General features: G+C 45.9%; 1 protein-coding gene across 5 annotated transcripts in view; it reads left to right on the top strand.

Annotated features, from left to right (window-relative positions):
* The first annotated feature begins 3,603 nt into the window (after nt 1-3,603).
* The window catches only part of fgl1b (fibrinogen like 1B), a 30,683-nt gene continuing 18,590 nt past the window's right edge, over nt 3,604-15,696 (top strand). For all 5 annotated transcript variants that reach the window (XM_045210346.1, XM_041870956.2, XM_045210349.1 and 2 more), the window contains exons 1-4: nt 3,604-4,396; nt 6,368-6,459; nt 6,687-6,823; nt 9,217-9,296. In XM_045210346.1, the coding sequence (XP_045066281.1) occupies nt 6,385-6,459; nt 6,687-6,823; nt 9,217-9,296 (292 nt within the window). In that variant the 5' untranslated portion in view covers nt 3,604-4,396; nt 6,368-6,384. The remainder of the gene's footprint in view (nt 4,397-6,367; nt 6,460-6,686; nt 6,824-9,216; nt 9,297-15,696) is intronic.

The raw sequence follows: 15,696 nt of genomic DNA on the forward strand, positions 1-15,696 counted from the left end.
GACTTTTTCCACATTTTGTTATGTTACAGCCTTATTCTAAAATTGATTAAATCGTTTTTTTCTTTGAAAGCAAGCTGGCTACATCCTATGATTAGCCAGCAAGCTAGTATCCAAGTGCCTGCCCTGTATTGACCCTAAATGCTAGTAGGATACAGTTAGCTGTTGTTAGCAAGATAGCTAGCTAACGTGCGCTATGCATATCTTCCTCTGACATGCTACATCACAGTACATATTAGCTTGATGTATTTAGCTAGCTACAGTATCATTCCCATTTGATCTGTGGTATCATAGCTAGCCTGCCTTGCTAGCGTTATCAAATAATGTTGTATAACTAAAATTAGCTACTAGCTAGCTACTACCAGCTACTGTATCTACTTACAGTAAGAAAGTCACTCCACTTGACTGTGGAATTATTCCCACATTCTGTTGTGTTACAGCCTGAATTAAAGAAAGTATAATAATTGTGTCACACAATGTCGAAGTGGAATTATGTTTTTAGAAATGTTTACAAATTAACTAAGAATGAAAAGCTGAAATGTCTAGTGTCAATAACTATTCAATCCTTTTGTTATGGCAAGCGTAAATACCTTAAGGAGTAAATATTTTCTTGACAAGTCACAAGTGTGCATGGACTCACTCTGTGTGCAATAATAGAGTTTACCATGATTTTCTTTATGACTACCTCATCTCTGTACTCATTCGAACAGTGAATTTAAAACACAGATTCAACCACAAAGACCAGGGAGGTTTTCCAATGCCTCGCAAAGACTGCACCTATTGGTAGATGGGTAAAAAAAAAAGCAGATATTGAATATCCCTTTGAGCATGGTGAAGTTATTAATTACACTTCGGATTGTGTATCAATACACCCAGTCAATACAAAGATACAGGTGTCCTTCCTAACTCAGTTGCTGGAGAGGAAGGAAACCACTCAGGGATTTTACCATGACTTAAACAGTTACATAGGTTAATGGCTGTGATAGGAGAAAACTGAGGATGGATCAACAACATTGTAGTTGCTCCACAATACTAACCTAAATGACAGAGTGAAAAGAAGGAAGCCTGTACAGAATACAAATATTCCAAAACATGCATCCTGTTTGCAATAAGGCACTAAAGTAAAACTATATATATATAAAATGTGGCAAAGGAATTAACTTTATGTCCTGAATACAAAGCATTATGTTTGGGGCAAATCCAACACAACACATCACTGAGTACCACTCTTCATATTTTCAAGCATGGTGGTGGCTGCATCATGTTATGGGTATGCTTGTCATTGGCAAGGACTAGGGAGTTTTTTTAGGATAAATGAAACGGAATAGAGCTAACCACAGGCCAAATCCTAGAGGAAAACTTGGTTCAGTCTGCTTTCCAACAGACACTGGGAGACAAATTCACCCTTCAGGAAGACAATTACCTAAAACACAAGGCCAAATATACACTGATGTAGCTTACCAATATGACATTGAATGTTGCAGCGTGGCCCAGTTTTAAACCGGCTTGAAAAACTATAATAGCTGTCTAGCAATGAATAACAACCAATTTGACAGAGCTTGAAGAATTTTAATAACAAATAATGAGCAAATATTGTACAATGCAGGTGTGCAAAGCTTTTAGAGACTTACCCAGAAAGACTCACCGGGTCTCCGATCTGGAACTTGTGACAGTTCAAAAGAGCTTACCCACTGGGCAAAAACTGGTTGAATCAACATTGTTTCCTCGTAATTTTAAACCAAAAAAATCTATTTGATGACCTTTGAATCATAATAATATGCCATTTAGCAGACGCTTTTATCCAAAGCGACTTACAGTCATGCGTGCATACATTTTTTTTGTGTATGGGTGGTCCCGGGGATCGAACCCACTACCTTGGCGTTACAAGCGCCGTGCTCTACCAGCTGAGCTACAGAGGACCACAAATCAAATCAACGTGGAAAACTAATTGGATTTGCAAAAAGTCATCAACGTGTATTTCGGGTATTTCATCTAGTTTTTTGTTGTTGTTAACTCAACCAAATGTAAATCAAAACTAGACGTTGAACGGACGTCTGTGCCCAGTGGGTAGGTCTAGTCACGGTTAGAGAAGACAGTTCAAAGGTTGACAGAGGTATTTTTTCCCTTCCATCCTCCTAGCGGTTTTTAGCTACACTCTGTTCTCTTGTAGTATAGGGTCCCTGTGCTGCGTTTAGGCTGAAATGGGCTTGTCTCCATTTCACATGTAATGTTCTTAAACTATAAACTTATATTCACTTTAATAATAATATGCCATTTAGCAGACGCTTTTATCCAAAGCGACTTACAGTCATGCGTGCATACATTTTTTTGTGTATGGGTGGTCCCGGGGATCGAACCCACTACCTTGGCATTACAAGCGCCGTGCTCTACCAGCTGAGCTACAGAGGACCACGTGAATATACCAATATTCACGTGATTATGTGTGCCAATCTTTCACATAAAAAAAACTATTTTTCTTCTCAGTTGCAGCTGGTAAGGCTTCTGAGAATACGTCTGGAATCAATAAAGGGAATGAATGCTACTGCACCCGTACTCCCATCTGATACGTCTGGAATCAATAAAGGGAATGAATGCTTCTACACCCGTACTCCATCTGTAGCCAGACACAGCTGCTGCTGGGAAAAACACACAGAAAACGACCTGATGATGATGATGATGATGATGATGATGATGATAGTGTCTGAAAAGAACACGTCCATTTTCAAATGTAGGATGGAGTGGTAGGATGGTGTATAATGTTTATTCCCGGACCAGACACAGGAGAGTGGTATGTGAAGAAGGGTGTATCCCAAATGGAACTATATTCCCTACATAGTGCGCTACGTTTCACCAGCACTATGGTCAGAAGTAGGCTGCCATTTGGGACGATGCTCAAATCTTCACCACAGAGCACGGACCGTAGCCTAGATACAGGTGGACCGTAGCCTAGATACAGGTGGACCGTAGCCTAGAGACAGGTGGACCGTAGCCTAGAGACAGGTGGACCGTAGCCTAGAGACAGGTGGACCGTGAGCCTAGAGACAGGTGGACCGTAGCCTGATACAGGTGGACCGTAGCCTAGATACAGGTGGACCGTAGCCTAGAGACAGGTGGACCGTAGCCTAGAGACAGGTGGACCGTAGCCTAGATACAGGTGGACCGTAGCCTAGATACAGGTGGACCGTAGCCTAGATACAGGTGGACCGTAGCCTAGAGACAGGTGGACCGTAGCCTGGGATACAGGTGGACCGTAGCCTAGAGACAGGTGGACGCGAGCAGGTGGACCGTAGCCTAGATACAGGTGGACCGTAGCCTAGATACAGGTGGACCGTAGCCTAGAGACAGGTGGACCGTAGCCTAGAGACAGGTGGACCGTAGCCTAGAGACAGGTGGACCGTAGCCTAGAGACAGGTGGACCGTAGCCTAGAGACAGGTGGACCGTAGCCTAGATACAGGTGGACCGTAGCCTAGAGACAGGTGGACCGTAGCCTAGAGACAGGTGGACCGTAGCCTAGAGACAGGTGGACCGTAGCCTAGAGACAGGTGGACCGTAGCCTGAGACAGGTGGACCGTAGCCTAGAGACAGGTGGACCGAGCCTGAGAGACAGGTGGACCGTAGCCTAGAGACAGGTGGACCGTAGCCTAGAGACAGGTGGACCGTAGCCTAGAGACAGGTGGACCGTAGCCTAGAGACAGGTGGACCGTAGCCTAGAGACAGGTGGACCGTAGCCTAGAGACAGGTGGACCGTAGCCTAGAGACAGGTGGACCGTAGCCTAGAGACAGGTGGACCGTAGCCTAGAGACAGGTGGACCGTAGCCTAGAGACAGGTGGACCGTAGCCTAGAGACAGGTGGACCGTAGCCTAGAGACAGGTGGACCGTAGCCTAGAGACAGGTGGACCGTAGCCTAGATACAGGTGGACCGTAGCCTAGATACAGGTGGACCGTAGCCTAGAGACAGGTGGACCGTAGCCTAGAGACAGGTGGACCGTAGCCTAGAGACAGGTGGACCGTAGCCTAGAGACAGGTGGACCGTAGCCTAGAGACAGGTGGACCGTAGCCTAGAGACAGGTGGACCGTAGCCTAGAGACAGGTGGACCGTAGCCTAGAGACAGGTGGACCGTAGCCTAGAGACAGGTGGACCGTAGCCTAGAGACAGGTGGTAGGTGGAGGCACTGATCTAAGATCAGCCTCCCTACCTTTCCCACCAGGGGGGAAAAGCCTAACTGATCATCCATCAGATTTCAGGGGAAACTCCATTCTGCTCTTTCTCTAACATGAACCATGCGGAACCGAGCGGACCGGGTCTGGGCCGATAAATCACAGGGTGTCGGAACACACTGCACCTAGACGACAGATCTTCCTTGACTCACAACGGAAGAAACACCGAAGAAGTCAAGGTAGGCTCTATGTATGCATGTTTCTGTTTTATAAACGTTGTTATATGAATAATATTAAGACTATTTCAGGTATCCATTCAATGTAATGTAACCTAATATCAATGTTACTTTTTATCCTAGACACAGTGCATTCGGAAAGTATTCAGACCACTTGACTTTTTCCACATTTTGTTACGTTACAGCCTTATTCTAAAATTGATTAAATTGTTTTTTTCCCTCATCAATCTACACACAATACCCCATAATGACAAAGCAAAAACTTAAATATCACATTTATGTAAATATTCAGACCCTTTACTCAGACTTAAACTTAAAGGTTGAGACCGAGTCTGCGTCTCTCACATGGGTAGGCAGACTGTTCCATAAAAATGGAGATCTATAGGAGAAAGCCCTGCCTCCCGCTGTTTGCTTAGAAATTCTAGGGACAATTAGGAGGCCTGCGTCTTGTGACCGTAGCGTACGTATTGGTATGTACGGCAGGACCAACTCGGAAAGATAGGTAGGAGCAAGCCCATGTAACGCTTTATAGGTTAACAGTAAAACCTTGAAATCAGCCCTTGCCTTAACAGGAAGCCAGTGTAGGGAAGCTAGCACTGGAGTAATATGATCAAATTTCTTGGTTCTAGTCAGGATTCTAGCAGCCGTATTTAGCACTAACTGAAGTTTATTTAGTGCTTTATCCGGGTAGCCGGAAAATAGAGCATTGCAGTAGTCTAACCTAGAAGTAACAAATGCATGGATTAATTTTTCTGCATCATTTTTGGACAGAAAATTTCACTTGACACTTGGCATTCAGGCCAAAGAGTTAAATCTTGGTTTCATCAGACCAGAGAATCTTGTTTCTCATGATCTGAGAGTCCTTTAGGTGCCTTTTGGCAAACTCCAAGCGGGCTGTCATGTGCCTTTTACTGAGGAGTGGCTTCCGTCTGGCTACTCTACCATAAAGGCCTGATTGGTGGAGTGCTGCAGAGATGGTTGTCCTTCTGGAAGGTTCTCCCATCTCCACAGAGGAACTCTGGAGCTCTGTCAGCGTGACCATCAGGTTCTTGGTCACCTCCCTGACCAAGGCCCTTCTCCACTGACTGCTCAGTTTGGCTGGTGGCCAGCTCTAGGAAGAGTCTTTGTGTTTCCAAACTTTTTCCATTTAAGAATGATGGAGGCCACTGTGTTCTTGGGGACCTTCAATGCTGCAGACATTTTTTGGTACCTTTCCCCAGATCTGTGCCTAGACACAATCCTGTCTCGGAGCTCTACGGACAATTCCTTCGACCTCATGGCTTGGTTTTTGCTCTGACATGCACTGTCAACTGTGGGACCTTATATAGACAGGTGTGTGTCTTTCCAAATCATGTCCAATCAACTGAATTTACCACAGGTGGACTCCAATCAAGTTGTAGAAACATCTTAAGGATGATCAATGGAAACAGGATGCACCTGAGCTCAATTTAGAGTATCATAGCAAAGGGTCTGAATACTTATGAAAAACTATTTTCACTTTGTCATTGTGGGGTTTTGTGGTAGATTGATGAGGGAAAAAAAGTAATGTAATCCATTTTAGAATAAGCCTGTAACGTAACAAAATGTGGAAAAAGTCAAGGGGTCTGAATACTTTCCGAATGCATTTAGGGCAGGGTATTTCTGTTGTTTATTTTTAATACATTTGCAAACATTTCTACAAACCTGTTTTTGCTTATTCATTATGGGGTATTGTTTGTAGAGTGATGAGGAAAACAAATTATTTAAACATTTATTTAATTAAAAAAAAAAAAAAAAAATCCATTTTAGAATAAGGCTGTAACGTAACAAAATGTGTAAAAAGTCAAGGGGTCTGAATACTGTACCTGCTATGTAGCCCTGTTGACAGATGAAATATACTAGGATCTGTTATTAGATGTATCAGTGTCCTTTGCCTGCATATATTGAGTGCATAGTTTAGCCTTACATATTCTTTATGATTGTATCTTCTTATAGATTTCTACCTGAAGACCATGTCTCTGATGCTACTGCTGCTGCTGCTACTGCTGGTACTGCTGTGCCAAACCATGGTGTTACCTGGACCCTCAGTATGTACCAATCACTGGGGCCAATTCTACACTGCACTGGCTCTGTAATCTTCCTTAGGCCCGGCTTCTTTCAACAAGAAAGGGTGCTTTGGAAAGAAAGGGTGCTTTGGAAAGCTTCTGTTTACTGCTTACGAAGCCAATTTCCTTTTGGAGGCCACAATTAATTGATTTATTGATTGATTGATTGATTCAATGACTGATTACATTTCCTCCATCTCCCCTCCGAGGCGTCAGACCCCTGTGTTCTGGAACTAGAGGAGTTGAGACGTGATGTCCGTACTCTGCAGAACAAACTGTTGATCGGGGCGTGGCAGCTCACACACCTCAAGACACACAGCTACACCATCACCCATCCACCACCCAGGTACACCATCACCCCCCCACCACCCAGCTACACCATCACCCCCCCACCACCCAGGTACACCATCACCCCCCCACCACCCAGCTACACCATCACCCCCCCACCACCCACCACCCAGCTACACCATCACCACCCCCACCACCCAGCTACACCATCACCCATCCACCACCCAGGTACACCATCACCCCCCCACCACCCAGCTACACCATCACCCCCCCACCACCCAGCTACACCATCACCCCCCACCCCCACCACCCAGCTACACCATCACCCCCACCACCCAGCTACACCATCACCCCCCCCCACCCCCCACCACCCAGCTACACCATCACCCCCCCACCACCCAGCTACACCATCACCCCCCACCACCCAGGTACACCATCACCCCCACCACCCAGCTACACCATCACCCCCCACCACCCACCACCCAGCTACACCATCACCCCCCACCACCCAGCTACACCATCACCCCCACCACCCAGCTACACCATCACCCCCCACCACCCAGCTACACCATCACCCCCCACCACCCAGGTACACCATCACCCCCCACCACCCACCACCCAGCTACACCATCACCCCCCCACCACCCAGGTATACCATCACCCCCCCACCACCCAGCTACACCATCACCCCCCACCACCCACCACCCAGCTACACTATCACCCCCCACCACCCAGCTACACCATCACCCCCCCACCACCCAGCTACATCATCACCCCCCCACCACCCAGCTACACCATCACCCCCCACCACCCACCACCCCCCACCACCCAGGTACACCATCACCCCCCACCACCCAGGTACACCATCACCCCCCACCACCCAGGTACACCATCACCCCCCCACCACCCAGGTACATCATCACCCCCACCACCCAGCTACACCATCACCCCCCACCACCCAGCTACACCATCACCCCCACCACCCACCACCCAGCTACACCATCACACCCCCACCACCCAGCTACACCATCACCCCCCACCACCCACCACCCAGCTACACCATCACCCCCCACCACCCAGCTATACCATCACCCCCCACCACCCAGCTACACCATCACCCCCCACCACCCAGATTACACCATCACCCCCCCACCACCCACCACCCAGCTACACCATCACCCCCACAACCCAGGTACACCATCACCCCCCACCACCCAGCTACACCATCACCCCCCACCCCCCACCACCCAGCTACACCATCACCCCCCACCACCCAGCTACACCATCACCCCCCACCACCCAGCTACATCATCACCCCCCACCACCCAGCTACACCATCACCCCCCACCACCAGCTACACCATCACCCCCCACCCCCAGCTACACCATCACCCCCCACCACCCAGCTACACCATCACCCCCCCCACCACCCAGCTACACCATCACCCCCAGCTACACCATCATCCCCCCCCCACGCCCCAGGTACACCATCACCCCCCCACCACCCAGGTACACCATCCCCCCCCACCACCCAGGTACACCATCACCCCCCACCACCCAGGTACATCATCACCCCCCACCACCCAGCTACACCATCCCCCCCCACCACCCAGCTACACCATCACCCCCCACCACCCACCACCCAGCTACACCATCACCCCCCCACCACCCAGCTACACCATCACCCCCCCACCACCCACCAACCAGCTACACCATCACCCCCCCACCACCCAGCTACACCATCACCCCCCACCACCCAGCTACACCATCACCCCCCCACCACCCAGCTACACCATCACCCCCACCACCCAGCTACACCATCACCCCCCCCACCACCCAGCTACACCATCACCCCCACCCCCAGCTACACCATCACCCCCCCCACCACCCAGGTACACCATCACCCCCCACCACCCACCACCCAGCTACACCATCACCCCCCACCACCCAGCTACACCATCCCCCCCCACCACCCAGGTACACCATCACCCCCCCCACCACCCAGCTACACCATCACCCCCCCACCACCCAGCTACACCATCACCCCCCCACCACCCAGGTACACCATCCCCCCCCACCACCCAGGTGTAGCCTGACGTACAACACTACTACTATGTCTTCAGTTTTATCAACGCTGACCCTAACACCATGGAGTCTCCTCTACTAATCAACCCTGATCCTGATGCTAACACCATGGAGTCTCCTCTACTAATCAACCCTGACCCTGATGCTAACACCATGGAGTCTCCTCTACTAATCAACATTGACTCTGAATCTAACATTATGGAGTCTCCTCTTCTAATCAACCCTGACCCTGACCCCAACCCTGACCCCAACTCTAACCTGTATTTCAATCTTCCTGGGAGAATTGGATATAGAAAAAACTAATGTCGTAAATGTATGGACAATAAAGTAATATTCCTCTTCTTCCTCACACTAACTCTGGCTCCAGCACGAACCAAACAGAGGAACACAGGACAGGGGCCCTAGCTTCCCTTCCTCCAGCAGGAAGCCTCATCGTACATGACAAAGGTAAGAGATTCATAGCCTTGTCCCAGATGTGTTTGGGCTGTTTTGCCAACTCCTACAGTATGGTCATCATTGTCAATGACCAAGACAACACTTAAACTGATCTGGGATCAGGCTAAGAGGTTACATCCTCCGTTAGCCAACAGATCCGACCCACTGGCTTACAGCTGAACTAGAGTCGGACAATGAGAATTGTGTTGTACTCCGAATCTAGTGGTCATTCAATCTTCTCGATGTAACAGTTGGGATAATGGGACAATTCGGAGTACAACGCATTTCTCCTCCCTGTATTGAGGTACGTTTTCCGAGCCATATCTCGTGTCGGCTCCGTGGGGTCCTAATCAGGAAGACTGTCTGACCCTAGTGCAGCTGTAAGCAGGCGGATCTGCTGGCTACATCCTCCGTAACCTTTCAACATGGTCTACTGTATGGCTGTGTCACCAGTCTGCTCTGAGAACACAATGTGGATCGATGCTACCAGGTGTAGAAACACTAGTAGAGATGCTCTCCAGGTGTAGAAACACTAGTAGAGATGCTCTCCAGGTGTGGAAACACTAGTAGAGATGCTCTCCAGGTGTGGAAACACTAGTAGAGATGCTCTCCAGGTGTGGAAACACTAGGAGAGATGCTACCAGCTGTAGAAACACTAGTAGAGATGCTCTCCAGGTGTGGAAACACTAGTAGAGATGCTCTCCAGGTGTGGAAACACTAGTAGAGATGCTCTCCAGGTGCCTCTTAGTGGGCGGGAAAAAAACATGTTACGCAGCGGATACAAGCATGACATTTGGTACAAACATTCCTCAGGTGATATGAAAACATCCCAGAAGGGGTACCCATTTCAAACTTAACCAGGAAGCGAGTTATCGCGAATATTAAAAATGTCTGCCATAATACCTCGTATTTGACGATAAAAACTGTTATGCAACAGATAAAAGCATGGAATTTGGAACAAACATTCCTCAGATTATATGAAAACATCCTAGAAGGGGTGCTCGTTTCAAAATTAACCAGGAAGCGGAATAAAAATGGCCGCCAATGGAGATGGTAATGCATCAAAAGTTAAAAAAGCGTATTAAATGACATTTTCACACATAAAAAAAAATAATAATAAATCAAATATATTCCTTAAGGCCAGGCACCACAGGCTGAAATACATTTTTGCATCTACTTATCTATTTTGGTATTTTGGTCCCTTAATATTAGTTATTTAAAAAAGTAAACGTAAAAGTAAAAATGTGCTAAAACTTGCTAAAAATATTTTATTTTGTTTATCATACTACCGTCATCAAAATTTCATGAATTTTAACCACATTCAAATTGACATAAATCCATAATTTCTAAGCTCACAAATTTTTATCATACAAAATTTAAAAGCCCATTTCATAGCGAATGTTACAAACTAGACTATATGTAGTAACTTACTTTGAAGTAACTTACATGATTGTTTGCGCCAGACAGCCAGAAGAGGACTGGCCACCCCTCATAGCCTGGTTCCTCTCTAGGTTTCTTCCTAGGTTTTCGCCTTTCTAGGGAGTTTTTCCTAGCCACCGTGCTTCTACACCTGCATTACTAGCTGTTTGGGGTTTTAGGCTGGGTTTCTGTACAGCACTTCGAGATATTAGCTGATGTAAGAAGGGCTATATAAAATAAAATTGATTGAAAATTGATTGAATTGATGATTGTCAGTGCGTTTCCATTTCTGCCACATGATTGGGTCTAAATAGATGTTTGGCGATTGGTAGGCTAAATACTTATCTTACTCCCCTTGGCATTTTTCCTATTTTGTTGCCTTACAGCCTGGAATTAAAATGGATTTTTTGGGGGTTTGTATCATTTGATTTACACAACATGCCTACCACTTTGAAGATGCAAAATATTTTTTCTTGTGAAACAAACAAGAAAAAATACAAAAAAACTGAAAAGTTGAGCGTGCATAACTATTCACCCCCCTAAAGTCAATACTTTGTAGAGCCACCTTTTGCAGCAATTACAGCTGCAAGTCTCTTGGGGTATGTCTCTATAAGCTTGGCACATCTAGCCACTGTGATTTTTGCCCATTCTTCAAGGCAAAACTGCTCCAGCTCCTTCAAGTTGGATGGGTTCCGCTGGTGTACAGCAATTTTTAAGTCCTACCACAGATTCTCAATTGGATTGAGGTCTGAGCTTTGACTAGGCCATTCCAAGACATTTAAATATTTCCCCTTAAACCACTCAAGTGTTGCTTTAGCAGTATGCTTAGGGTCATTGTCCTGCTGGAAGGTGAACCTCCGTCCCAGTCTCAAATCTCTGGAAGACTGAAACAGGTTTCCCTCAAGAATTTCCCTGTATTTAGCGCCATCCATCATTCCTTCAATTCTGACCAGTTTCCCAGTCCCTACCGATGAAAAACATACCCACAGCATGATGCTGCCACCACCATGCTTCACTGTGGGGATGGTGTTCTCGGGGTGATGAGAGGTGTTGGGTTTGCGCCAGACAAAGCGTTTTCCTTGATGGCCAAAATGCTCAATTTTAGTCTCATCTGACCAGAGTACCTTCTTCCATATGTTTGGGGAGTCTCCCACATGCCTTTTGGCGAACACCAAACGTGTTTGCTTATTTTTGTTCTTTAAGCAATGGCTTTTTTCTGGCCACTCTTCCGTAAAGCCCAGCTCTGTGGAGTGTACGGCTTAAAGTGGTCCTATGGACAGATACTCCAATCTCCGCTGTGGAGCTTTGCAGCTCCTTCAGGGTTATATTTGGTCTCTTTGTTGCCTCTCTGATTAATGCCCTCCTTGCCTGGTCCGTGAGTTTTGGTGGGTGGGCCTCTCTTGGCAGGTTTGTTGTGGTGCCATATTCTTTCCATTTTGTAATAATGGATTTAATGGTGCTACGTGGGATGTTCAAAGTTTCTGATATTTTTTTATAACACATCCCTGATCTGTACTTCTCCACAACTTTGACCCTGACCTGTTTGGGGAGCTCCTTGGTCTTCATGGTGCCGCTTGCTTGGTGGTGCCCCTTGCTTAGTGGTGTTGCAGACTCTGGGGCCTTTCAGAATAGGTGTATATATACTGAGATCATGTGACAGATCATGTGACACTTAGATTGCACATAGGTGGACTTTACAGTGGGGGAAAAAAGTATTTAGTCAGCCACCAATTGTGCAAGTTCTCCCACTTAAAAAGATGAGAGAGGCCTGTAATTTTCATCATAGGTACATGTCAACTATGACAGACAAATTGAGAAAAAAAAATCCTGAAAATCACGTTGTAGGATTTTTAATGAATTTATTTGCAAATTATGGTGGAAAATAAGTATTTGGTCACCTACAAACAAGCAAGATTTCTGGCTCTCACAGACCTGTAACTTCTTCTTTAAGAGGCTCCTCTGTCCTCCACTCGTTACCTGTATTAATGGCACCTGTTTGAACTTGTTATCAGTATAAAAGACACCTGTCCACAACCTCAAACAGTCACACTCCAAACTCCACTATGGCCAAGACCAAAGAGCTGTCAAAGGACACCAGAAACAAAATTGTAGACCTGCACCAGCCTGGGAAGACTGAATCTGCAATAGGTAAGCAGCTTGGTTTGAAGAAATCAACTGTGGGAGCAATTATTAGGAAATGGAAGACATACAAGACCACTGATAATCTCCCTCGATCTGGGGCTCCACGCAAGATCTCACCCCGTGGGGTCAAAATGATCACAAGAATGCTGAGCAAAAATCTCAGAACCACACGGGGGGACCTAGTGAATGACCTGCAGAGAGCTGGGACCAAAGAAACAAAGCCTACCATCAGTAACACACTACGCCGCCAGGGACTCAAATCCTGCAGTACAAGACGTGTCCCCCTGCTTAAGCCAGTACATGTCCAGGCCCGTCTGAAGTTTGCTAGAGTGCATTTGGATGATCCAGAAGAGGATTGGAAGAATGTCATATGGTCAGATGAAACCAAAATAGAACTTTTTGGTAAAAACTCAACTCGTCGTGTTTGGAGGACAAAGAATGCTGAGTTGCATCCAAAGAACACCATACCTACTGTGAAGCATGGGGGTGGAAACATCATGCTTTGGGGCTGTTTTTCTGCAAAGGGACCAGGACGACTGATCCGTGTAAAGGAAAGAATGAATGGGGCCATTTATCGTGAGATTTTGAGTGAAAACCTCCTTCCATCAGCAAGGGCATGGCTGGGTCTTTCAGCATGACAATGATCCCAAACACACCGCCCGGGCAACGAAGGAGTGGCTTCGGAAGAAGCATTTCAAGGTCCTGGAGTGGCCTAGCCAGTCTCCAGATCTCAACCCCATAGAAAATCTTTGGCGGGAGTTGAAAGTCCGTGTTGCCCAGCTACAGCCCCAAAACATCACTGCTCTAGAGGAGATCTGCATGGAGGAATGGGCCAAAATACCAGCAACAGTGTGTGAAAACCTTGTGAAGACTTACAGAAAACGTTTGACCTGTGTCATTGCCAACAAAGGGTATATAACAAAGTATTGAGAAACTTTTGTTATTGACCAAATACTTATTTTCCACCATAATTTGCAAATAAATTCATAAAAAATCCTACAATGTGATTTTCTGGAGAAAGAAAATCTCATTTTGTCTGTCATAATGTGGTTCTGAGATTTTTGCTCAGCATTCTTGTGATCATTTTGACCCCACGGGGTGAGATCTTGCGTGGAGCCCCAGATCGAGGGAGATTATCAGTGGTCTTGTATGTCTTCCATTTCCTAATAATTGCTCCCACAGTTGATTTCTTCAAACCAAGCTGCTTACCTATTGCAGATTCAGTCTTCCCAGGCTGGTGCAGGTCTACAATTTTGTTTCTGGTGTCCTTTGACAGCTCTTTGGTCTTGGCCATAGTGGAGTTTGGAGTGTGACTGTTTGAGGTTGTGGACAGGTGTCTTTTATACTGATAACAAGTTCAAACAGGTGCCATTAATACAGGTAACGAGTGGAGGACAGAGGAGCCTCTTAAAGAAGAAGTTACAGGTCTGTGAGAGCCAGAAATCTTGCTTGTTTGTAGGTGACCAAATACTTATTTTCCACCATAATTTGCAAATAAATTCATTAAAAATCCTACAACGTGATTTTCAGGATATTTTTTTCTCAATTTGTCTGTCATAGTTGACATGTACCTATGATGAAAATTACAGGCCTCTCTCATCTTTTTAAGTGGGAGAACTTGCACAATTGGTGGCTGACTAAATACTTTTTTCCCCCACTGTATTTAACTAATTATGTGACTTCTGAAGGTAATTGGTTGCACCAGATCTTATTTAGGGGCTTCATAGCAAAGGGTGTGAATACATATGCACGCACCACTTTTCCGTTATTTATTTTTTAGAATTTTTTGAAACAAGTTACTTTTTTCATTTCACTTCACCAATTTGGACTATTTTGTGTATGTCCATTACCTGAAATCCAAATAAAAATCAATTTAAATTACAGTTTGTAATGCAACAAAATAGGGGGGTGAATACTTTTGCAAGGCACTGCAACTGCTATTTCCCGAAAGTCAGACCCTTCCCACATGCCAAAAATAATGTCTCAGCTTCAGAAGCATCTGCATTCACCAAAGTCACCAGTATCTGTAGTTATCCTTTGTTGAAATGTTGTCAAATATTTATTCTAGATACCATTTTCTTTTAAAACAATTCACCAAAAATACATTTTACGTAAGAGTCTTTACTATTTCACAGATAGTAAGATGAAAAAAGTATTTATCCACAATCTACTCTATTCAAGTCCAGTGCTGGAGTGTCTTAAGACACGTTCAGCAGCTCATTGTTGTTCTCATGGTCAAGCGGCATGAGAACTCGTTTTGTGTTTTTGGCAGTACCCAGCAGTCTGAGAATTATTTTCTGATGATAGATGGTAGAGCTTTCATGTCTCAGATGTGGATAGGAATCCACCTTGCACAGTTTGTTCTGTCCAGAACCATGGAACCAAGACCTCTAATGTTTCAACATCAAGACCAACATCTCTAGTTCTGTGTGCACAGACAAAAATCATCACTAGCCTCTCAAATTCAAGAACATTGTTCCAGAATTGGAAGGTTGGATACCTCTGAATAATGTCTCCTTTCCATGTCTACAAGGCCCAGTGTAGCTCATTTGGTAGAGCATGGTGCTTGCAACACCAGGGTTGTGGGTTCGATTCCCACGGGGGGCCAGTATGAAAAATGTATGTACTCACTAACTGTAAGTCGCTCTGCTAAATGACCCCAAAAAATGTATATAAATAATATTTGCAGTCCACCAAACATAACCACAAACATCTGTTCTCCATAAGCCTTAGGAAAGCTCCACTGAACTAACTTTGCAAGAGCAAACGGTGTTTGGTCATCACAGGTATTTGGCCAGGATTAAGGTGTTCTGTGATTGGCCAGGATTAAGATGTTCTGTGATTGGCCAGG

This window comes from Coregonus clupeaformis, chromosome 34, assembly GCF_020615455.1.
Source record: "Coregonus clupeaformis isolate EN_2021a chromosome 34, ASM2061545v1, whole genome shotgun sequence".
NCBI lineage: Eukaryota > Metazoa > Chordata > Actinopteri > Salmoniformes > Salmonidae > Coregonus > Coregonus clupeaformis.